We start from the raw sequence: 24,157 nt of genomic DNA on the forward strand, positions 1-24,157 counted from the left end.
AAGCATAGCACAGTTATCTGCACAGTTATCTGTGATGGTTTGTCTTGTTTATTTTTTTAATCATTGTACCTAAACTGTATGTGTAAACATGTATACGCAGGGCCCAGCTGTAAAAGAGACATTGATCTCAGTCTGTGGTCCTTTTTGAATTAAAAGTATAATAATAATATCCCCTCCAGTATCTACAGTATGCCCCTCGGGTATCTACAGTATGCCCCTCGGGTATCTACAGTATACCCCTCTAGTATCTACAGTATACCCCTCTGGTATCTACAGTATACCCCTCTGGTATCTACAGTATACCCCTCTAGTATCTACAGTATACCCCTCTAGTATCTACAGTATCCATACCCCTTCGGTATCTACAGTATACCCCTCTAGTATCCATACCCCTTCGCTATATACAGTATACCCCTCCAGTATCTACAGTGTACCCCTCTAGTATCCATACCCCTCTGGTATCTACAGTATACACCTCTAGTATCCATACCCCTCCGGTATCTACAGTATACCCCTCCGGTATCTACAGTATACCCCTCCGGTATCTACAGTATACCCCTCCGGTATCTACAGTATGCCCCTCCGGTATCTACAGTATGCCCCTCCGGTATCTACAGTATGCCCCTCCGGTATCTACAGTATGCCCCTCCGGTATCTACAGTATGCCCCTCCGGTATCTACAGTATGCCCCTCTGGTATCTACAGTATGCCCCTCCGGTATCTACAGTATGCCCCTCTGGTATCTACAGTATGCCCCTCCGGTATCTACAGTTTGCCCCTCCGGTATCTACAGTATACCCCTCCGGTATCTACAGTTTGCCCCTCCGGTATCTACAGTATGCCCCTCTGGTATCTACAGTATGCCCCTCCGGTATCGACAGTATACCCCTCTAGTATCTACAGTATGCCCCTCCGGTATCGACAGTGTGCCCCTCCGGTATCTACAGTGTGCCCCTCCGGTATCTACAGTGTGCCCCTCCGGTATCTACAGTGTGCCCCTCCGGTATCTACAGTGTGCCCCTCCGGTATCTACAGTGTGCCCCTCCGGTATCTACAGTATAACCCTCCTGTATCTACAGTATAACCCTCCGGTATCTACAGTATACCCCTCTAGTATCTACAGTATATCCTTCCGGTATCTACAGTATACCCCTCTAGTATCTACAGTATACCCCTCTAGTATCTACAGTATACCCCTCTAGTATCTACAGTATACCCCTCTAGTATCTACAGTATGCCCCTCTAGTATCTACAGTATACCCCTCTAGTATCTACAGTATACCCCTCTAGTATCTACAGTATACCCCTCTAGTATCTACAGTATACCCCTCTAGTATCTACAGTATACCCCTCTAGTATCTACAGTATACCCCTCTAGTATCTACAGTATAGCCCTCTAGTATCTACAGTATAGCCCTCTAGTATCTACAGTATACCCCTCTGGTATCTACAGTATACCCCTCCGGTATCTACAGTATGCCCCTCTGGTATCTACAGTATACCCCTCTGGTATCTACAGTATACCCCTCTGGTATCTACAGTATACCCCTCTGGTATCTACAGTATACCCCTCTGGTATCTACAGTATACCCCTCTGGTATCTACAGTATACCCCTCTGGTATCTACAGTATACCCCTCTAGTATCTACAGTATACCCCTCTGGTATCTACAGTGTACCCCTCTGGTATCTACAGTGTACCCCTCTGGTATCTACAGTATACCCCTCCGGTATCTACAGTATGCCCCTCCGGTATCCACAGTATGCCCCTCCGGTATCCCTATCCTACGGTATCTACAGTATGCCCCTCCGGTATCTACAGTATGCCCCTCCGGTATCTACAGTATGCCCCTCCGGTATCCACATTATACCCCTCCGGTATCCCTATCCTCCGGTATCTACAGTATGCCCCTCCGGTATCCACAGTATGCCCCTCCGGTATCCACATTATACCCCTCCGGTATCCCTATCCTCTGGTATCTACAGTATGCCCCTCCGGTATCTACAGTATGCCCCTCCGGTATCTACAGTATGCCCCTCCGGTATCTACAGTATGCCCCTCCGGTATCTACAGTATGCCCCTCCGGTATCTACAGTATGCCCCTCCGGTATCTACAGTATGCCCCTCCGGTATCTACAGTATGCCCCTCCGGTATCTACAGTATGCCCCTCCGGTATCTACAGTATGCCCTTCCGGTATCTACAGTATGCCTCTCCGGTATCTACAGTATGCCCTTCCGGTATCTACAGTATGCCCCTCCGGTATCTACAGTATGCCTCTCCGGTATCTACAGTATGCCCCTCCGGTATCTACAGTATGCCTCTCCGGTATCTACAGTATGCCCTTCCGGTATCTACAGTATGCCCCTCCGGTATCTACAGTATGCCTCTCCGGTATCTACAGTATACCCCTCTGGTATCTACAGTATACCCCTCTAGTATCTACAATATACCGCCCCAGTATCTACAGTATACCGCCCCAGTATCTACAGTATACCCCTCCAGTGTCTACAGTATGCCCCTCCGGTATCTACAGTATGCCCCTCCGGTATCTACAGTATGCCCCTCCAGTATCTACAGTATGCCCCTCCGGTATCTACAGTATGCCCCTCCAGTATCTACAGTATGCCTCTCCGGTATCTACAGTATACCCCTCTAGTATCTACAATATACCGCCCCAGTATCTACAGTATACCCCTCCAGTGTCTACAGTATGCCCCTCCGGTATCTACAGTATGCCCTTCCGGTATCCACATTATACCCCTCTGGTATCCCTATCCTCCGGTATCTACAGTATACCCCTCTAGTATCTACAGTATACCCCTCTAGTATCTACAGTATACCCCTCTAGTATCTACAGTATACCCCTCTAGTATCTACAGTATACCCCTCTAGTATCTACAGTATACCCCTCTAGTATCTACAGTATACCCCTCCAGTATCTACAGTATACCCCTCCAGTATCTACAGTATACCCCTCCAGTATCTACAGTATACCCCTCCAGTATCTACAGTATATCCCTCCGGTATCTTTAATCCTTCAGTATCCATCCCCTCCACTACCCCTCCATCTCGCCCCATCTCTTCCATTCAGTGTGTGTGTGTGTGTGTGTGTGTGTGTGTGTTTCTGTGTAGTGAATGCCTCAGTGTTACAGCTCTTAGCTGGGTCAGTCAATAGCCTCTTAACCCAGTTACCAGAAGCAATGCCAACTGCACATATCTCTCTGTGTCTGTCTCTGTGTCTGTCTCTGTGTCTGTCTCTGTGTCTGTCTCTGTGTCTGTCTCTGTGTCTGTCTCTGAATCACATTCATCACTTGACTTTGAGTGATTCCATTTCCCTCCTTAAGTGATTTAGTTTACCATCTGTTCACTCCCTGTGTGTGTGTGTGCAGCAGAGATTTAAAGAAACTCAAAATACAGGAGGTTTTCTCTCTGATTCTGATTGTTGGGCCAGGATGCAACAGCATAGGGAGAAACACACACTCTCAGTCTCTTTATGCGTTGGACTAAATGAATCCTTTGTTCTCCTGCTCCCCCTTCTTATCTCTCGCTTTCTCTCTCACTTTCTCTGCTCCATTTTCTTATCTGGACAGTGTTTCTCTCCGTGCTCTCCCTGGGCCTAAGCCCACCTCTGGCATTTATTAGTGTGTGTCGGAGCTCATGCTGCTTTGTTTATCTAACTGTGGCAGGACTCCACCCCTCCCTCTGACATCATCATGGTCTTTCTACAGGAATGTGTTCTAATTCCTCCTCTCCAGAGTTGCTCTCCTCTCCGCCCCTTTTCTCTGTCTCATTGTTTGGATCAGATCAGTGGAGCTGGGGAAAGTTTGTCTGTCCCTCTTTCTTTCTTTCCTGGTGTGGTGTAGTTGACGTGTAGCTTTGTGAGGAGTGCTCTTGGAGGGTTGTCACTTGGAACTATTCAGTTTGGCACACACATGCACTCACTCACACCCATGCACACACCAGTGACAGTCAAGAGGACTATAATGTCAGATCATGGGTGAGTGTACTACTGAAGTAGCTGTTTGCCAGTATAACTCTGTGCTCTGTGTGTCTGTATGTTTGTGGAAAAGGCTTGTTTTGTATCTTTTAGATAAGTGTTGGTTTGTGCGTCATGTGTATAAAATGTGAGCAGGACTGTGTGTTTGAGGGTTGTATTTATTTTGGTGTGTTTCTCAGAGTTGTATTTGTGTGAGTGTTGAACTGTGTAAATACAGTATGTGAGTTGGATGATTGAAATGGACTTTGCCTCACAGCCTTACCCTTCCTCTATGCTCAGCTGGATGGAGACATGTTGGAATGCTGTGTCCGAGTGTGTATGAATCCGAGTGTGTATGAATCCGAGTGTGTATGAATCCGAGTGTGTATGAATCCGAGTGTGTATGAATCCGAGTGTGTATGAATCCGAGTGTGTATGAATCCGAGTGTGTATGAATCCGAGTGTGTGTCCGAGTAGATGTCTGAATGGCGCTGAAGCCAGACTTTGGTCTGTGTCCAGTATATCATAATCCCAGCTGCCTGTGTGTGTCTGTGATTGATAGTGTGTGGGTATTACAGTAATTATGTATGTATGTATGTATGTATGTATGTATGTATGTATGTATGTATGTATGTATGTATGTATGTATGTATGTATGTGGGAGAGACGGGGGTTTGTGTGTTTGGGGTAGAGATACACTGGTATGTGTGACTCCATGTGTTCTTTGTGTGGTCAGATTCTCCGCAGTCTCACCTTTCTGAATGGACAAACTTGTAAGAGTCCGCTCCCTCTCCCACTCTGCTGAACAATGCTTCCATCTTATAGCACATCACGGCTAAACTACAGGTACCTGCCAAAATAAAGGAAACACTTGAGTAAATGAGAGATACAAAGTACAGTGGGGAGAACAAGTATTTGACACACGGCCGATTCTGCAGGTTTTCCTACTTACAAAGCATGTAGAGGTCTGTACTTTTTTTTAATCATAGGTACACTTCAACTGTGAGAGACGGAATCTAAAACAAAAATCCAGAAAATCACATTGTATGATTTTTAAGTAATTCATTTGCATTTTATTGCATGAAATAAGTATTTGATACATCAGAAAAGCAGAACTTAATATTTGGTACAGAAACCTTTGTTTGCAATTAGAGATCATACGTTTCCTGTAGTTCTTGACCAGGTTTGCACAAACTGCAGTAGGGATTTTGGCCCACTCCTCCATACAGACCTTCTCCAGATCCTTCAGGTTTCAGGGCTGTCGCTGGACAATATGGACTTTCAGCTCCCTCCAAAGATTTTCTATTGGGTTCAGGTCTGGAGACTGGCTCGGCCACTCCAGGACCTTGAGATGCTTCTTACGGAGCCACTCCTTAGTTGCCCTGGCTGTGTTTCGGGTCGTTGTCATGCTGGAAGACCCAGCCACGACCCATCTTCAATGCTCTTACTGAGGGAAGGAGGTTGTTGACCAAGATCTCGCGATACATGGCCCCATCCATCCTCCCGTTAATACGGTGCAGTCGCCCTGTCCCCTTTGCAGAAAAGCATCCCCAAAGAATGATGTTTCCACCTCCATGCTTCATGGTTGGGATGATGTTCTTGGGGTTGTACTCATCCTTCTTCCTCCAAACACGGCGAGTGGATTTTAGACAAAAAAAGCTCTATTTTTGTCTCATCAGACCACATGACCTTCTCCCATTCCTCCTCTGGATCATCCAGATGGTCATTGGCAAACTTCAGATGGGCCTGGACATGCGCTGGCTTGAGCAGGGGGACCTTGTGTGCGCTGCAGGATTTTAATCCATGACGGCATAGTGTGTTACTAATGGTTTTCTTTGAGACTGTGGTCCCAGTTCTCTTCAGGCCATTGACCAGGTCCTGCCGTGTAGTTCTGGGCTGATCCCTCAACTTCCTCATGATCATCGATGCCCCACGAGGTGAGATCTTGCATGGAGCCCCAGGCCGAGGGTGATTGACCTTCATCTTGAACTTCTTCCATTTTTCTAATAATTGCGCCAACAGTTGTTGCCTTCTCACCAAGCTGCTTGCCTATTGTCCTGTAGCCCATCCCAGCCTTGTGCAGGTCTACAATTTTATCCCTGATGTCCTTACACAGCTTTCTGGTTTTGGCCATTGTGGAGAGGTTGAAGTCTGTTTGATTGATTGTGTGGACAGGTGTCTTTTATACAGGTAACGAGTTCAAACAGGTGCAGTTAATACTGCCAATGAGCGGAGAACAGGAGGGCTTTTTAAAGAAAAACTAACAGGTCGGTGAGAGCCGGAATTCTTTGGTTGGTAGTTGATCAAATACTTATGTCATGTAATAAAATGCAAATTAATTACTTAAAAATCAAACAATGTGATTTTGGGGATTTTTGTTTTAGATTCCGTCTCTCACAGTTGAAGTGTACCTATGATAAAAATAAGTACAGACCTCTACATGCTTTGTAAGTAGGAAACACTGCCGATTTTGCAGGTTATCAAATACTTGTTCTCCCCACTGTATATTGAAAGCAGGTGATTCCACACAGGCGTGGTTCCTGACTTAACTAAGCAGTTAACATCCCATCATGCTTAGGTCATGTGTAAAAATGCCCAGTTGCCCATTATTTTGGGTACCATGGCTAGAAGAAGGAGCACAGGGGATTTAAAGGATGTGTGTATGTGTCAGTTACCAGATCTCAACCCAATTGAACACTTATGGGAGATTCTACAGTAGATTGGCGTCCGAGACAGTGTTTTCCACCACCATCAACACCAAATTATGTAATCTCTCATGGAAGAATGGTGTCGAATCTCTCCAATAGAGTTCCAGATACCTGTAGAAGTTATACTAAGGCACATTGAAGCTGTTCTGCTGGCTCGTGGCCCAACACCCTACTAACACACTTTATGTTGGTTTTTCCGTTATTTTGGCAGTTACCTGTATGCCAACATCCCATGGCACATCACTGTTAAACTATGTTAGCATTCTAGCACATCACAGCCTAACGATGTTGGCGTCTTATGCTGTAACACTTCACTGCTAAACAATGTTGGCATCTTATAGCGTATCACTGCTAAACAATGCTAGCATCTTATCGCACATCACAGCTAATCTATGCTAGCATTTAAAGCACATCACAGCTAAACTATGCTAGCATTTAAAGCACATCACAGCTAAACTATGCTAGCATCTTATAGCACAACTCTGCTAAGCTATGCTATCATATTATATCTAGTGCCAGGAGTTTTTGCCACGTAGCTGACATGGTCAGGAATAACTTTTATCCTCATTTGATTGCTAAACTTCACACTTATAACATAGTGAAGCTACATGATGTACACTTTTCTAGCATCCTGCAGTACAGGCAAGCACTGCTTTTACATGGGTGCCAGTCTACCTCACAGCTAACCTCCACATTCTAATTCATCAACCAACCCAGTGATTAGATCGGAACCACTGAGAATATTAGTTTGACAGTGTGACTGTAGGCTGACAGTGTTATGAGATGCAGAGGAATGTGTGTGGATTGTTTGGGATATGTTTGTGTGTGTTAGTGGTTTAGGAGTTTCTCAATATGTCTGTGTGGTTCAAACCTACACCCCAACCCGAGCACTCGGTTACGCCACCTCAGGTATATTGGCCCTCCCACACATACGAGGGGCCGGCTCATACCAGTCAAAGCTCTTGTCTGTCCTGGCACAGCACCAATGGTGGAACAAGTTTTCCCCTAACTTCAGGAGAGCTGAGTCCTTGCCGATCTTCTGAATTCCCCCTAACTTTACATTTACATTACATTTAAGTCATTTAGAAGACGCTCTTATCCAGAGCGACTTACAAATTCAGGAGAGCTGAGTCCCTGCCGATCTTCTGAATTCCCCCTAACTTCAGGAGAGCTGAGTCCTTGCCGATCTTCTAAATTCCCCCTAACTTCAGGAGAGCTGAGTCCTTGCCGATCTTCTAAATTCCCCCTAACTTCAGGAGAGCTGAGTCCTTGACGATCTTCTAAATTCCCCCTAACTTCAGGAGAGCTGAGTCCTTGACGATCTTCTAAATTCCCCCTAACTTCAGGAGAGCTGAGTCCTTGACGATCTTCTAAATTCCCCCTAACTTCAGGAGAGCTGAGTCCTTGACGATCTTCTAAATTCCCCCTAACTTCAGGAGAGCTGAGTCCTTGACGATCTTCTAAATTCCCCCTAACTTCAGGAGAGCTGAGTCCTTGACGATCTTCTGAATTCCCCCTAACTTCAGGAGAGCTGAGTCCTTGACGATCTTCTGAATTCCCCCTAACTTCAGGAGAGCTGAGTCCTTGACGATCTTCTGAATTCCCCCTAACTTCAGGAGAGCTGAGTCCTGCCGATCTTCCCGAAATCTTCTGATAAGATTATCTTGATTAATCCCACAGCACCCCCCACCCGACCCCCAAAATGTAATTACCTTGACTGATATGAGGCTGTCCCACCTAGCTATCTTAAAATGAATGCACTAATTGTAAGTCATTCTGGATAAGTCTGCTAAATGACTAAAATGTATACTGAACAAAAATATAAACGCAACATGCAACAATTAAAATTATTTTACGGAAGTCCGTCAATTTAAATAAATTCATTAAGCCGAAATTTATGGATTTACATGACTAGACAGGGGCACAGCCATGGGTGGGCCTGGGAGGGCATAGGCCCACCCACTGGGGAGCCAGGCCCAGCCAATCAGAATGAGTGTTTCCCCACAAAAAGGGCTTTCTTGCAGACATAAATACTCCTGTTTAACTAGCTTTCCGGATGGCTAGTCTCAGACGATCCCGCAGGTGAAGAAGCCAGATGTGGAGGTTCTGGGCTGACGTGGTTGCACGTGGTCTGTGGTTGAGGCCATTTTGATGTACTGCCAAGTTCTCTAAAACGACGTTGGAGGCAGTTTATGGTGGAGAAATTAACATTCAATCATCTACCAACAGCATGCCAATTGCACATTCCCTCACACCGTTGTGACATCTGTGGTGTGGTGTGACAAAATGACACATTTTAGAGTGGCTTTTATTGACCCCAGCACACGGGTCACCTGTGTAATGATCATGTCGTTTAATCAGCTTCTTGATATGCCACACCTGTCAGGTGGATGGATTATCTTGCTCACTAACAGGGAAGTAAACAAATTCCTGCACAGAATTGGAGCGAAATAAGCTTTTTGTGCGTATGGAACATTTCTGGGATCTTTTATTTCAGCTCATGAAACATGGGACCAACACTTCACATGTTGCATTTATATTTTTGTTCAGTGTGCACGGTAAGTGCTGGGTGGGTGCAGACGTGGTGTGGCTGTATGGCTGACTGCACTAAACCATTTATGGGGTTGTTTGTTTAGACTTTGGATGTGCGTCAATATGGCTACCAGGAAGAGATCAGTTTCTAGAACTTGGCTTTACTCGCTTTCTCTCTATTCTTATCCCTCTAGTCTCACCTCTTTCTCTCTATTCTTATCCCTCTAGTCTCACCTCTTTCTCTCTATCCTTATCCCTCTATTCTCACCTCTTTCTCTCTATCCTTATCCCTCTATTCTCACCTCTTTCTCTCTATCCTTATCCCTCTAGTCTCACCTCTTTCTCTCTATTCTTATCCCTCTAGTCTCACCTCTTTCTCTCTATTCTTATCCCTCTAGTCTCACCTCTTTCTCTCTATTCTTATCCCTCTAGTCTCACCTCTTTCTCTCTATTCTTATCCCTCTATTCTCACCTCTTTCTCTCTATCCTTATCCCTCTATTCTCACCTCTTTCTCTCTATTCTTATCCCTATAGTCTCACCTCTTTCTCTCTATTCTTATCCCTCTATTCTCACCTCTTTCTCTCTATCCTTATCCCTCTATTCTCACCTCTTTCTCTCTATCCTTATCCCTCTATTCTCACCTCTTTCTCTCTATCCTTATCCCTCTAGTCTCACCTCTTTCTCTCTATTCTTATCCCTCTATTCTCACCTCTTTCTCTCTATCCCTATCCCTATAGTCTCACCTCTTTCTCTCTATCCGTATCCCTCTAGTCTCACCTCTTTCTCTCTATCCTTATCCCTATAGTCTCACCTCTTTCTCTCTATCCGTATCCCTATAGTCTCACCTCTTTCTCTCTATCCCTATCCCTCTAGTCTCACCTCTTTCTCTCTATCCTTATCCCTCTATTCTCACCTCTTTCTCTCTATCCTTATCCCTATAGTCTCACCTCTTTCTCTCTATCCTTATCCCTCTAGTCTCACCTCTTTCTCTCTATCCCTATCCCTCTAGTCTCACCTCTTTCTCTCTATCCTTATCCCTCTATTCTCACCTCTTTCTCTCTATCCTTATCCCTATAGTCTCACCTCTTTCTCTCTATCCGTATCCCTCTAGTCTCACCTCTTTCTCTCTATCCCTATCCCTATAGTCTCACCTCTTTCTCTCTATCCTTATCCCTATAGTCTCACCTCTTTCTCTCTATCCTTTTCCCTCTATTCTCACCTCTTTCTCTCTATCCTTTTCCCTCTAGTCTCACCTTTTTCTCTCTATCCTTATCCCTATAGTCTCACCTCTTTCTCTCTATCCTTATCCCTCTATTCTCACCTCTTTCTCTCTACCCTTATCCCTTATATTCACACCTCTTTCTCTCTATCCGTATCCCTATAGTCTCACCTATTTCTCTCTATCCGTATCCCTATAGTCTCACCTCTTTCTCTCTATCCGTATCCCTATAGTCTCACCTCTTTCTCTCTATCCGTATCCCTATAGTCTCACCAATTTCTCTCTATCCGTATCCCTATAGTCTCACCTCTTTCTCTCTATCCTTATCCCTCTATTCTCACCTCTTTCTCTCTACCCTTATCCCTTATATTCACACCTCTTTCTCTCTATCCTTATCCCTTATATTCACACCTCTTTCTCTCTATCCTTATCCCTCTATTGTTGGCTCTGTGGGGTGTGTTTGTGTTTGTGAACAGAGCCCCAGGACCAGCTTGCTTAGAGGACTCTTCTCCAGGTTAATCTCTCTGTAGGTGATGGCTTTGCTATGGAAGGTTTGGGAATTGTTTCCTTTTAGATTGTTGTAGAAGTTAAAATGCTCTTTTCTGGATTTTGATCATTTGCAGGTATTGGCCTAATTCTGCTCTGCATGCATTATTGGTGTTTTACATTGTATACTGAGCATATTTTTGCAGAATTCTGCATGTAGAGTCTCAATTTAGTGTTTGTCCCATTTTGTGAATTATTGTTTGGTGAGCGAACCCCAGACCTCACAACCATAAAGGACAAGGGTTCTATAACAGATTACAGTATTTTTTTTTTAGCCAGATCCTAATTGGTATGTCAAATGTTTTGATCTCTTGATCTCTGTGTTTACAAACAAATCATGAGAAAACTAAAAAGATAATTTCTTGACACATTGGAAATAATTAACAAAAAAACTGAGCAAACTAGAATACTATTTGGCCCTTAACAGAGAATACACAGTGACGGAATACCTGACCACGGTGACTAACCCAAACTTAAGGAAAGTTTTGACTATGTACAGACTCAGTGAGCATAGCCTTGCTATTGAGAAAGGCCACCGTAGGTAGACATGGCTCTCAAGAGAAGACAGGCTATGTGCTCACTGCCCACAAAATGAGGTGGAAACTGAGCTGCACTTCCTAACTTCCTGCCAAATGTATGACCATATTAGAGACACATATTTCCCTTAGATTACACAGATCCACAAATAATTTGAAAACAAACCCAATTTTGAAAAACTCCCATATCTACTGGGTGAAATCCCACAGTGTGACATCAGAGCAGCAATATGTGTGACCTGTTGCCAGAAGAAAAGGTCAACCAGTGAAGAACAAACACCATTGTAAACAGAACCCATATTTATATTTATTTATTTTCCCTTTTGTTCTTTAACCATTTGGACATCGTTACAACACTAAAAATAATATGACATTTGAAATGTCTATATTCTTTTGGAACTTCTGTAAGTGTAATGTTTACTGTTATTTTTTGTTTATTCCACTTTTGTTTTATCAAGTTCACTAGCTTTGGTGATATGTTTCCCATGCCAATAAAGCCCTTAAAATGAAATTGAATTGAGATAGGCTGTCTTCTCAAGAGCCAGGTCTGCCTATGTGCCCACTGCCCATGAGGTGGAAACTGAGCTGGACTTCCTAAATTCCTATCAAATGTATGACCATATTAGAGAGACATATTTCCCTCAGATTACACAGATCCACAAAGACTTTGAAAACAAATCAAACAATGACCCACTCGTATGTGTTAGGCGAATTAACGCAGTCTGCAATCATAGCAGGAAGATTTGTGGCCCGTTGCCATAAGAAAAGGGCAACCAGTGAAGCACAAACAACATAAATACAATACATATTTCAGTTGATTTATTTTCCCGTTCATAGTTCAACTATTGGCACATTGTTACTACACTGTACATAACCAAAATTATAACATGTGAAATGTCTATATTCTTTTAAAACCTTTAATGTTTACTAATGTTTATTTCCCTTTTATTTATTGTCTATTCCATTTTCTTTGGCAATGTAAACATATGTTTCCCAAGACAATAAAGCCCTTTGAACTGAAAGAGAGGCAGAGAAAGACAGAAAGCGAGAGAGAGAGTGGACTCTGTCTGCTCGGTAACTCTGTCTGCTCGTTAACTCTGTCTGCTCGGTAACTCTGTCTGCTCGGTAACTCTGTCTGCTCGGTAACTCTGTCTGCTCGGTAACTCTGTCTGCTCGGTAACTCTGTCTGCTCGTTAACTCTGTCTGCTCGTTAACTCTGTCTGCTCGTTAACTCTGTCTGCTCGTTAACTCTGTCTGCTCGTTAACTCTGTCTGCTCGTTAACTCTGTCTGCTCGTTAACTCTGTCTGCTCGGTAACTCTGTCCGCTCGGTAACTCTGTCCGCTCGGTAACTCTGTCCGCTCGGTAACTCTGTCCGCTCGGTAACTCTGTCCGCTCGGTAACTCTGTCCGCTCGGTAACTCTGTCCGCTCGGTAACTCTGTCCGCTCGGTAACTCTGTCCGCTCGGTAACTCTGTCCGCTCGGTAACTCTGTCCGCTCGGTAACTCTGTCCGCTCGGTAACTCTGTCCGCTCGGTAACTCTGTCCGCTCGGTAACTCTGTCCGCTCGGTAACTCTGTCCGCTCGCTCTCTCTGTCCGCTCGCCCGGTCTCTGTCCGCTCGCCCGGTCTCTGTCCGCTCGCCCGGTCTCTGTCCGCTCGCCCGGTCTCTGTCCGCTCGCCCGGTCTCTGTCCGCTCGCCCGGTCTCTGTCCGCTCGCCCGGTCTCTGTCCGCTCGCCCGGTCTCTGTCTGCTCGCCCGGTCTCTGTCTGCTCGCCCGGTCTCTGTCTGCTCGCCCGGTCTCTGTCTGCCCGCCCGGTCTCTGTCTGCCCGCCCGGTCTCTGTCTGCCCGCCCGGTCTCTGTCTGCCCGCCCGGTCTCTGTCTGCCCGCCCGGTCTCTGTCTGCCCGCCCGGTCTCTGTCTGCCCGCCCGGTCTCTGTCTGCTCGCCCGGTCTCTGTCTGCCCGCCCGGTCTCTGGTGAGGTAATGCTGGAACATATGGATCACTTCCTGTCTCGTGTGTGTGTGATCCTCTGCTTTTCATGCGGGTAAAACCTTTGTTAGTTGGAGGGGGGGGGGATCGAGGGAAGTGGTATCTGTAATCACTCTCTGATTACAAGACTTGCATGTTTTTGTTAATCTTTTCTGTAGAAAGGAGGACTGTAGCTAACTGAGTTATGTTTTCAGAGACACACCCAGGGTATAGAGTGCAGTCCACACGGTCCTCTGAAAAACGTTTGTCTCTCTCTGCCTCTCCAGGGGTTGTCTAAAAGTCTTGGATTCCTCCGTGTGCAGATGTGTGTGTGTGTGTGTGTGTGTGTGTGTGTGTGTGTGTGTGTGTGTGAGGGCTGGAAGTCTTGAAGCACTTATTTCTCAGAGGCCTTTTTCTTATTTTCTTGCTCAGCCTTCCTGTGAACCGATTGGTTGCTATAGCCCACACCTGAGTGTGTGAATCCCCGACTCTGGTTTCCCTCATGTGACTGATGGGAGGGATATGAAGAAGAAACAGGCGAGGGAGAGTCGAGGAAGGGAGAGGAGAGTGGTTGGTTCAGAGAAATTGCAGGTGTGCGTGTGCGGGTTGTTGGTTCAGAGAGAGTGCAGAAGCATGTGTGGGTTGTTGGTTCAGAGAGAGTGCAGTAGCATGTGTGGGTTGTTGGTTCAGAGAGAGTGCAGTAGCATGTGTGGGTTGTTGGTTCAGAGAGAGTGCAGTAGCATGTGTGGGTTGTTGGTTCAGAGAGAGTGCAGTAGCATGTGTGGGTTGTTGGTTCAGAGACAGTGCAGAAGCATGTGTGGGTTGTTGGTTCAGAGAGAGTGCAGTAGCATGTGTGGGTTGTTGGTTCAGAGAGAGTGCAGAAGCATGTGTGGGTTGTTGGTTCAGAGAGAGTGCAGAAGCATGTGTGGGTTGTTGGTTCAGAGAGAGTGCAGTAGCATGTGTGGGTTGTTGGTTCAGAGACAGTGCAGTAGCATGTGTGGGTTGTTGGTTCAGAGAGTGCAGTAGCATGTGTGGGTTGTTGGTTCAGAGAGTGCAGCTGTGTGTGTGTGGGTTGTTGGTTCAGAGAGTGCAGCTGTGTGTGTGTGGGTTGTTGGTTCAGAGAGAGTGCAGTAGCATGTGTGGGTTGTTGGTTCAGAGAGAGTGCAGTAGCATGTGTGGGTTGTTGGTTCAGAGAGAGTGCAGTAGCATGTGTGGGTTGTTGGTTCAGAGAGAGTGCAGCTGTGTGTGTGTGGGTTGTTGGTTCAGAGAGAGTGCAGCTGTGTGTGTGTGTGGGTTGTTGGTTCAGAGAGAGTGCAGCTGTGTGTGTGTGGGTTGTTGGTTCAGAGAGAGTGCAGCTGTGTTTGTGTGGGGGGGGATCGGTTGGTTCAGAGAGTGCAGCTGTGTGTGTGTGTGGGGGGGTTGTTGGTTCAGAGAGAGTGCCGCTGTGTGTTTGTGGGTTGTTAATTTCAGAGAGAGTGCAGTAGCATGGGTGGGTTGTTGGTTCAGAGAGAGTGCAGCTGTGTGTGTGTGGGTTGTTGGTTCAGAGAGAGTGCAGCTGTGTTTGTGTGGGGGGAGGGGGAAGGGGTTGTTGGTTCAGAGAGTGCAGCTGTGTGTGTGTGTGTGTGGGGGGGGGGGGGGTTGTTGGTTCAGAGAGAGTTTGGCAGCATGTGTGTGTAACAAGGTGGGTGTTACTGTGTTGGGCTCAGTGTGCTCAAGCTGGAAGGCTGCGTTGAGCTCATCTGTAAAAACACCCTCCTTTCTTTCCTCCCTCCATCTCTCCTGGTCTCTCTCAACGGAGCAGTTTCTCCCTCACTGACTGCTTTCATTTCCTAGCCTGGTTAACCTGTCCCCTCATCCCATATACTCCCACCCTGTCCCTGTATCCGAGAGGATTTTACCCTCCTGTCCCCTAGAGGATTCTACCTCCCTCTCCCCTTACCCTGTCCCTGTACCCTGGAAGATTTTACCACCCTGTCCCTGTACCCTGGAAGATTTTACCACCCTGTCCCTGTACCCTGGAAGATTTTACCACCCTGTCCCTGTACCCTGGAAGATTTTACCACCCTGTCCCTGTACCCTGGAGGATTTTACCTCCCTGTCCCTGTACCCTGGAGGATTTTACCTCCCTGTCCCCCGACCCCTTAGCCTGACCCTGTCCCTGTACCCTGGAGCATTTTACCTCCCTGTACCCTGACCCTGTCCCTGTCCCCTGGAGCATTTTACCTCCCTGTCCCCTTACCCTGTCCCTGTCCCTACACCCTGGAGGATTTTAACTCCCTGTCCCCTTACCCTGTCCCTGTCCCTACACCCTGGAGGATTTTACCTCCCTGTCCCTGTCCCCTTACCCTGTCCCTGTCCCTACACCCTGGAGGATTTTACCTCTCTGTCCCCTTACCCTGTCCCTGTCCCTACACCCTGGAGGATTTTACCTCCCTGTCCCTTACCCTGTCCCTGTCCATACACCCTGGAGGATTTTACCCCCTGTCCCCTCAACCTAAAAGTCCTCAGAGATGTGTAATTGGTCTCAGTTGAGAAACACTTTAAGAGTGGATTGTTCTGAACCACAGCTCTGACTCAAGCTGCACCACTGCTTTGCCCAACAACAACAACAGGTGGACTGTAGGTAGGAGTAAGGTTTGGAATGTAGGCTTGTGTAATGTCCTAGGTTATGTGTCACGGTGTTCTAGTACTGCCTGAGACCCTGAACCATGAATTCAGAAACAAGTTTACTAATACTGCTGTGGCACAGCTACAACGACAATCTGGTCACTGCTGTTTCTACCAAAAAGCTCCTACTCACCATAACATCATTCCATGGCAGCCAAGTTAGTTCCTCCTAGATAATACTGACAAAGTGATCATTTTCTGAATTTGAAACAATTATCCCTCCTACCCTCTCTTCCCCCACTCTCACTCTCTCTCGCTCTCCCTCTCCAGGCCCTGTGTATAAACGTGCAGTGCAGTGATGTGCTGGAAACGTTGTGTCTGGTGTTCTGTGGAGCTGATGTGAACTGTTCTACTGGCCAGACTGCCTGTCCCTCCCCCCTCTCCCTGGCACTCGCACACAACCAGAAACTACAGGCCCAGTTCCTCTCTCACAACCTCAACACAGGTACACACACACACTCCTGTTGACAGATAACATGTTTATTCATATATATTCATATTCATTTGTATTCATTCACATATTTACATGTTGTTTATTCCTGTTGAATAATTACTGTGCGTGTTGTGTGTCTGCAGAGCTGCCTCGTTCGGAGGTGACTGGGGACATGGAGCCTCAACACTATTCACCACAGCACCCTGTCACTCACAATGGCTTCCTTTTCAAGACCGCCTCCATGGTCCGGCCTATTACGGAGCGCAAGGCCAAGGAGGGTGAGCCAATCACACACACTCTAGTTTCTTGCTTAGTCCTCTTGTCCTTCCCCTCGTCCCTTCCTTGAGTCCCCTCGTTCCTTCACATAGTCCCTTCCCCTTGTCCTTTCCTCTAGTCCGTAGTCCTTTCCTCCAGTCCGTAGTCCTTTCCTCTAGTCCCGTAGTCCCTTCCCCTAGTCCCGTCCCCTAGTCCTGTAGTCCCTTCCTCTAGTCCCGTAGTCCCTTCCCCTAGTTCTCTAGTCCCTTCTTCTAGTCCCTTCCCCTAGTTCTCTAGTCCCTTCCCCTAGTTCTCTAGTCCCTTCCCCTAGTTATCTAGTCCCCTCCTCTAGTCCCTTTCTCTAGTTCTCTAGTCCCTTCCTCTAGTTCTCTAGTCCCTTCCTCTAGTTCTCTAGTCCCTTCCTCTAGTTCTCTAGTCCCTTCCTCTAGTTCTCTAGTCCTCTAGTCCCTTCCCCTATTTCTCTAGTCCTCTAGTCCCTTCCTCTAGTTCTCTAGTCCTCTAGTCCCTTCCTCTAGTTCTCTAGTCTTCTCGTCCCTTCGTCTAGTCCTCTAGTCCTTCCCCTAGTAGTCTAGTCCTCTAGTCCCTTTGTCTAGTCCCTTCGTCTAGTTCTCTAGTCCTCTAGTCCCTTCCCCTAGTTCTCTAGTCCCTTCGTCGAGTTCTCTAGTCCTCTAGTCCCATTCCCCTAGTTCTCTAGTCCTCTAGTCCCTTCCTCTAGTCCTCTAGTCCCTTCCCCTAGTTCTCTAGTCCTCTAGTCCCTTCCCCTAGTTCTCTAGTCCTCTAGTCCCTTCCCCTAGTTCTCTAGTCCTCTAGTCCCTTCCTCTAGTTCTCAAGTCCTCTAGTCCCTTCCCCTAGTTCTCTAGTCCTCTAGTCCCTTCCCCTAGTTCTCTAGTCTTCTAGTCCCTTCGTCTAGTCCTTCCCCTAGTGATCTAGTCCTCTAGTCCCTTCCCCTTGTTCTCTAGTCCATTCCCCTAGTTCTTTGTCCTCTAGTCCTTTCCTCTAGTCCCGTAGTTCTCTAGTCTCTAGTCCCTTCCCGTAGTTATCTAGTTCTTTATTCCTTTCCCTGAGTTCTCTAATCCTCTCATCCCTTCCCCTAGTTGTATAGTCCCTTCCTCTAGTCCCTTCCCCTAGTTCTCTTGTCCTCTAGTCCTTTCCTCTCACCTAGCTCAAGGTGAGTCTTGCTTGGTCGAAGTGTGTCCTCTGTGAGGGATGTCCTCTGTGAATAATATTTCCTCTGGTTGCTCTTGTCTCTGCAGAGTTCAGTCGTCGCTGGTGTATGTTAAATGATGGGAACTTTAGTTACTATGAGAGTGACAAGACCTCCACGCCCAACGGTGCCCTGAAGTCTACAGAGATAGTCTGTCTGTCTGTCAACACATCAGAGAGACATGGGTACCTACCTAACACTAGTCTTCCATCACTCTAAACCAGTCTGTTTAACAATCTCTCTGTCTCTCTCTCTCTCTCTCTGTCTGTCTGTCTGTCTGTCTCTGTCTCTGTCTCTGTCTCTGTCTCTCTCTCTCTCAGCTATGACCATATGTCTAAGCTTAACTATCTGTCTCTCTCTGTCCCTGTCTCTCTTTCTCTCAGCTATGACCATACGCCTAAGCTTAACAATCTCTCTCTCTCTCTCTCTCTCTCTCTCTCTCTCTCTCTCTCTCTCTCTCTCTCTCTCTCTCTCTCTCTCTCTCTCTCTCTCTCAATGTACAAATGGTTAAGGACACAAGATAAAATAAATAAGCATAGATATGGGTTGTATTTACAATGGTGCGTGTTCTTCACTGGTTGCCCTTTTCTCGTGGCAACAGGTCACAAATCTTGCTGCTCTGATGGCACACTGGAATTTTACCCAGTTGATATGGGAGTTTTTCAAAATTGGATTTGTTTTCGAATTCTTTGTGGATCTGTGTAATCTGAGGGAAATATGTCTCTCTAATATGGTCATACATTGGGCAGGAGGTCTCTCTCTCTCACCCCAACTTTCTCTCTCTCTCTCTCTCTCTCTCTCTCTCTCTCTCTCTCTCTCTCTCTCTCTCTCTCAGCTATGACCATACGTTTGAGCTGTACTCTGACTCAGAGCGTCTCTATCTGTTTGGAACTGACGACCAAGACAGCCACAAGGAGTGGGTCAAATCCATCACCAAGGTAACCACACACTGACCCTTACCTAGGTAATCACACATACTGACGTCACCTCTGTCAGTGGTTCCCAATTGTTCTCTCCCCTTCAAATTAGTAGATTTGGCTATTTCAGCCTCACCTGTTGTTGACCAGTGTATGAAATCGAGCACAGAGTCATGCAATCTCCATAGACAAGCATTGGCAGTAGAATGGCCTTACTGAAAAACCGCATCGAACACATCTGGGGTGAATTGGAATGGCGACTGTGAGCCAGGCCTAATCGCCCAACATCAGTGCCCGACCTCACTCATGCTCTTGTGGCTGAATGGAAGCAAGTCCCTGCAGCAATATTCCAACTTCTAGTGGAAAGCCTTCCCAGAAGAGTGGAGGCTGTTATAGCAGCAAAGGGGGGGCCATCTCCATATTAATGCCATGATTTTGGAATGAGATGTTGGATGACTTTTGGACATGTACATTTTTCAATTTATTTAGTGGTAATGACCTCCATCTGATCCATCCTGCAGATCATCTATTTTCTGTGACCAAAAGCTTTTATATATTAAGTAGGGGTTCTTTGAAATATTGTCATAGTTCCTTACTCATGATACAAATGACTTTCGTGATGTTCACCCGTCAAACGTTACAAATGTAACAACAGCCTGGAGAGCATTGGACTTCAAAAAACATACTGATGTAACCATGTGCCATTTATTGTTTATTTGACGACCACTAGTGTTCCCAAGTCAACATTCCATATGCATTCCACATGTTTATTAGTGAGTGTTCCCAAGTCAATATTCCATATGCATTCCACATGTTTATTAGTGAGTGTTCCCAAGTCAACATTCCATATGCATTCCACACGTTTATTAGTGAGTGTTCCCAAGTCAACATTCCATATGCATTCCACACGTTTATTAGTGAGTGTTCCCAAGTCAACATTCCATATGCATTCCACATGTTTATTAGTGAGTGTTCCCAAGTCAACATTCCATATGCATTCCACACGTTTATTAGTGAGTGTTCCCAAGTCAACATTCCATATGCATTCCACATGTTTATTAGTGAGTGTTCCCAAGTCAACATTCCATATGCATTTCACACGTTTATTAGTGAGTGTTCCCAAGTCAACATTCCATATGCATTCCACACGTTTATTAGTGAGTGTTCCCAAGTCAACATTCCATATGCATTCCACACGTTTATTAGTGAGTGTTCCCAAGTCAACATTCCATATGCATTCCACATGTTTATTAGTGAGTGTTCCCAAGTCAACATTCCATATGCATTCCACATGTTTATTAGTGAGTGTTCCCAAGTCAACATTCCATATGCATTCCACACGTTTATTAGTGAGTGTTCCCAAGTCAACATTCCATATGCATTCCACACGTTTATTAGTGAGTGTTCCCAAGTCAACATTCCATATGCATTCCACACGTTTATTAGTGAGTGTTCCCAAGTCAACATTCCATATGCATTCCACATGTTTATTAGTGAGTGTTCCCAAGTCAACATTCCATATGCATTCCACATGTTTATTAGTGAGTGTTCCCAAGTCAACATTCCATATGCATTCCACACGTTTATTAGTGAGTGTTCCCAAGTCAACATTCCATATGCATTCCACACGTTTATTAGTGAGTGTTCCCAAGTCAACATTCCATATGCATTCCACATGTTTATTAGTGAGTGTTCCCAAGTCAACATTCCATATGCATTCCACATGTTTATTAGTGAGTGTTCCCAAGTCAACATTCCATATGCATTCCACACGTTTATTAGTGAGTGTTCCCAAGTCAACATTCCATATGCATTCCACACGTTTATTAGTGAGTGCTCCCAAGTCAACATTCCATATGCATTCCACACGTTTATTAGTGAGTGTTCCCAAAAATTGAAAAAGATTTGGAAAAGTGTCATGGCACAACAGTGATTTGTTTTGCACACCGGTTGGGAACCATTGGTCTAGGTGCCCACTCACATTGACCGTTATCTAGGTCAGGGGTCCCTTCCAGCATTGGGGAACATCCTGCGCACCTCCTTGTGAACGCGCCTCATCTATTTCTATTTTGCAGGTTTAAAGCTGATTTCCTGCAATTCGACTTATTTTGTCATGGGGTGCAAAGAAAATGTTGCAGTTTTTAAGCAAATTTTCTTGCAATTTTATATATTTTGCAATGTGTTTTCTGAGTGACAATATAAATGGGCAAAAAAAACAACATTTTTAACATTAGCTGACATGGGACCTATTAAATCCCACAACTGTCCCAGATAATTATCTTGCACAGAATAGAATAGAATGGCTTTTGTACTATGAGGGGTAGTAGATTGACTTAGGCTAGTGCTTTTGCTGTTCGTTAGACCTACTCATTTTGTTGGCTGACAAAAAGTACATGTGGACAGTTTTTCCAATTTTTTTCAATATGCACCTCAGAATTAGATAATGACATGCGCAGTTGCGTCCCCAATGTGTCTGTCTTAACTTGTAGCCTGTGAGAAAGACCGGATCACGTAACGGAGAGCCGTGTGACTGAGAGGCGCTTCGTATTTCGCTGCACACTCAGGGAGAAGGGCACATCTCAGTACTCCGCACCGCAAAAGGCATGGATTTTTTTAGGGTGCACTAGGGGCCACAAAGGGGTGCCGCTGTGAAATCCTAGGCATTATGAAGTGCTTGTCAAGTTGCGATTGAGAGACTGATGAAGTGTGTACAGCCGGCTCAATAAACAAAGCAGAGCTCATGTCTTTTCAAGATACTTTTTTCAAATCATCATGAGAGTCTCATCGTGCAGCTTTACAATGTATTACACATCACAACAGCCCAACGTTTGTAGAACATCTAAAGTTACATTAATAAATGGAACATATAGGAGTACCTGTTTCTTTGTTCAACTCTCAACACAACAGCTGCATGTGCGCACTGCCTCAAGTCATTTGGAGAAAATATCCTTTCCATTTTATTCAGTTTTGTTCAATTGTATTCTTCCTACTATAAAATAATGCCATGGAATTATAAGCAGATCTTGTCTTCTGAATGAGTGTAGCCCACAGCCATTTGGCATAGCCACATCAGGACCTAACATAAGGACAACTGAGTATGTTATTCTATTCTTCTGAAATAGACCACATTTTCTTCATATCATGCTTCTTTCGACCTGTCTAAAATAAATAATGGATTCATTGTGATGGTGTAGACTATATTACATAGATTTATTAGACTTTTTAAAGGTGTAAATATGTGGGCCATGACAGTATTATGACAGGTTATGTCAGCTTTTATGACATGGTTATGACCGTACCAAAAATTATTAGGCCATCTAAGTGGTCATTTTCATGATGGAAAAACTGTTTTTTTGTGAACTTAAATGACCAAAACCAGATAAAATATATATATTTAAATAATACCATCTGAGAAACAGCTAGCCAGTCATGGAGAATCTAAAAAAACGGGTACTCAGGCCACATGCCTGTTGATTTAGTTATAATGTTTGAGCAGAGGAACACAGTATTAGCCATGGCAAAATGCATAGAATTTCATGAAATTAGCTTTAAAACCGCAACATTTTCTCACAGCTCCATGCCAAAATGAATAGAATTGCAGGAAATTAGCTTTAAAACCACAACATTTTCTCACAGCTCTATGCCAAAATGCATAGAATTGCAGGAAATTAGCTTTAAAACCGCAACATTTTCTCACAGCTCCATGCCAAAATGTGTAGAATTGCTGGATATTAGCTTTTAAAAAATGCAGAAGGTTTTCTCCGCTCAATTGATTTTAAGTCGCAGAAAATGTGTTTCTCCACTGCCAAGATATTTGTACCTTTCTAGCTAATATACTATGTTAGAGTTTATAATTCCTCTTCCAATGAACTGTGGGGAGGTTAAAATCTATTCATTTTAAAATGTTGATTTCTTCTACTTACCATTTGCATTCACCTGATAAGACGAAACGTGATTATATATTTTTTTGCTAACAACTGATGGTGGGTCGCCGGTTTGCCTGGACGACGGGGGTCCATGGGCAAGAAAAGTTTTTGAAAACCCCTGACCTCGGTAACGACTCACACCAACCGTTGCCTAGGTCAGTGTTTCCCAAATTCTGTCCTGAGCCCCCCTCCCCCCCACCCCCGGTGCATGTTTTTGTTATTGGCCCCAGCACTACACAGCTGTTCAAATAATCAAAGCTTGATGATGAGTTGGTGATTTGAATCAGCTGTGTAGTGCGAGGTGGAAAACCTAAAGTTAACCACTCACACTGACCATAACCTAGGTAACCACTCACACTGACCATAACCTAGGTAACCACTCACACTGACCATAACCTAGGTAACCACTCACACTGACCATAACCTAGGTAACCACTCACACTGACCATAACCTAGGTAACCACTCACACTGACCATAACCTAAAGTTAACCACTCACACTGACCATAACCTAGGTAACCACTCACACTGACCATAACCTAAAGTTAACCACTCACACTGACCATAACCTAGGTAACCACTCACACTGACCATAACCTAGGTAACCACTCACACTGACCATAACCTAGGTAACCACTCACACTGACCATCGCCTAGGTAACCACTCACACGACCATCGCCTAGGTAACCACTTACACCGACCATTGCCTAGGTAACCACTCACACCGACCATTGCCTAGGTAACCACTCACACTGACCATAGCCTAGGTAACCACTCACACTGACCATAACCTAGGTAACCACTCACACTGACCATAACCTGGGTAACCACTCACACTGACCATAACCTAGGTAACCACTCACACTGACCAACGCCTAGGTAACCACTCACACTGACCATAACCTAGGTAACCACTCACACTGACCATAACCTAGGTAACCACTCACACTGACCATAACCTAGGTAACCACTCACACTGACCATAACCTAGGTAACCACTCACACTGACCATAACCTAGGTAACCACTCACACTGACCATAACCTAGGTAACCACTCACACTGACCAACGCCTAGGTAACCACTCACACTGACCAACGCCTAGGTAACCACTCACACTGACCATAACCTAGGTAACCACTCACACTGACCATCGCCTAGGTAACCACTCACACTGACCATAACCTCGGAAATCAAGGCTCAGCTGTGTGATGGATCCTTAAACATATTTAACTCCCCCTCTTCTCCC

At 45.3% G+C, this 24,157-nt stretch overlaps 1 protein-coding gene across 7 annotated transcripts in view; it reads left to right on the forward strand.

Moving 5' to 3' along the window:
• LOC135553156 (arf-GAP with Rho-GAP domain, ANK repeat and PH domain-containing protein 1-like) overlaps positions 1-24,157 on the forward strand; it is a 106,534-nt gene that overhangs the window by 54,027 nt on the left and 28,350 nt on the right. For all 7 annotated transcript variants that reach the window (XM_064985307.1, XM_064985309.1, XM_064985310.1 and 4 more), the window contains 4 exons: positions 16,425-16,599; positions 16,731-16,865; positions 18,117-18,252; positions 18,903-19,005. In XM_064985307.1, coding sequence (XP_064841379.1) covers positions 16,425-16,599; positions 16,731-16,865; positions 18,117-18,252; positions 18,903-19,005 — 549 coding nt within the window. The remainder of the gene's footprint in view (positions 1-16,424; positions 16,600-16,730; positions 16,866-18,116; positions 18,253-18,902; positions 19,006-24,157) is intronic.

Source organism: Oncorhynchus masou, chromosome 13 (genome assembly GCF_036934945.1).
Source record: "Oncorhynchus masou masou isolate Uvic2021 chromosome 13, UVic_Omas_1.1, whole genome shotgun sequence".
NCBI lineage: Eukaryota > Metazoa > Chordata > Actinopteri > Salmoniformes > Salmonidae > Oncorhynchus > Oncorhynchus masou.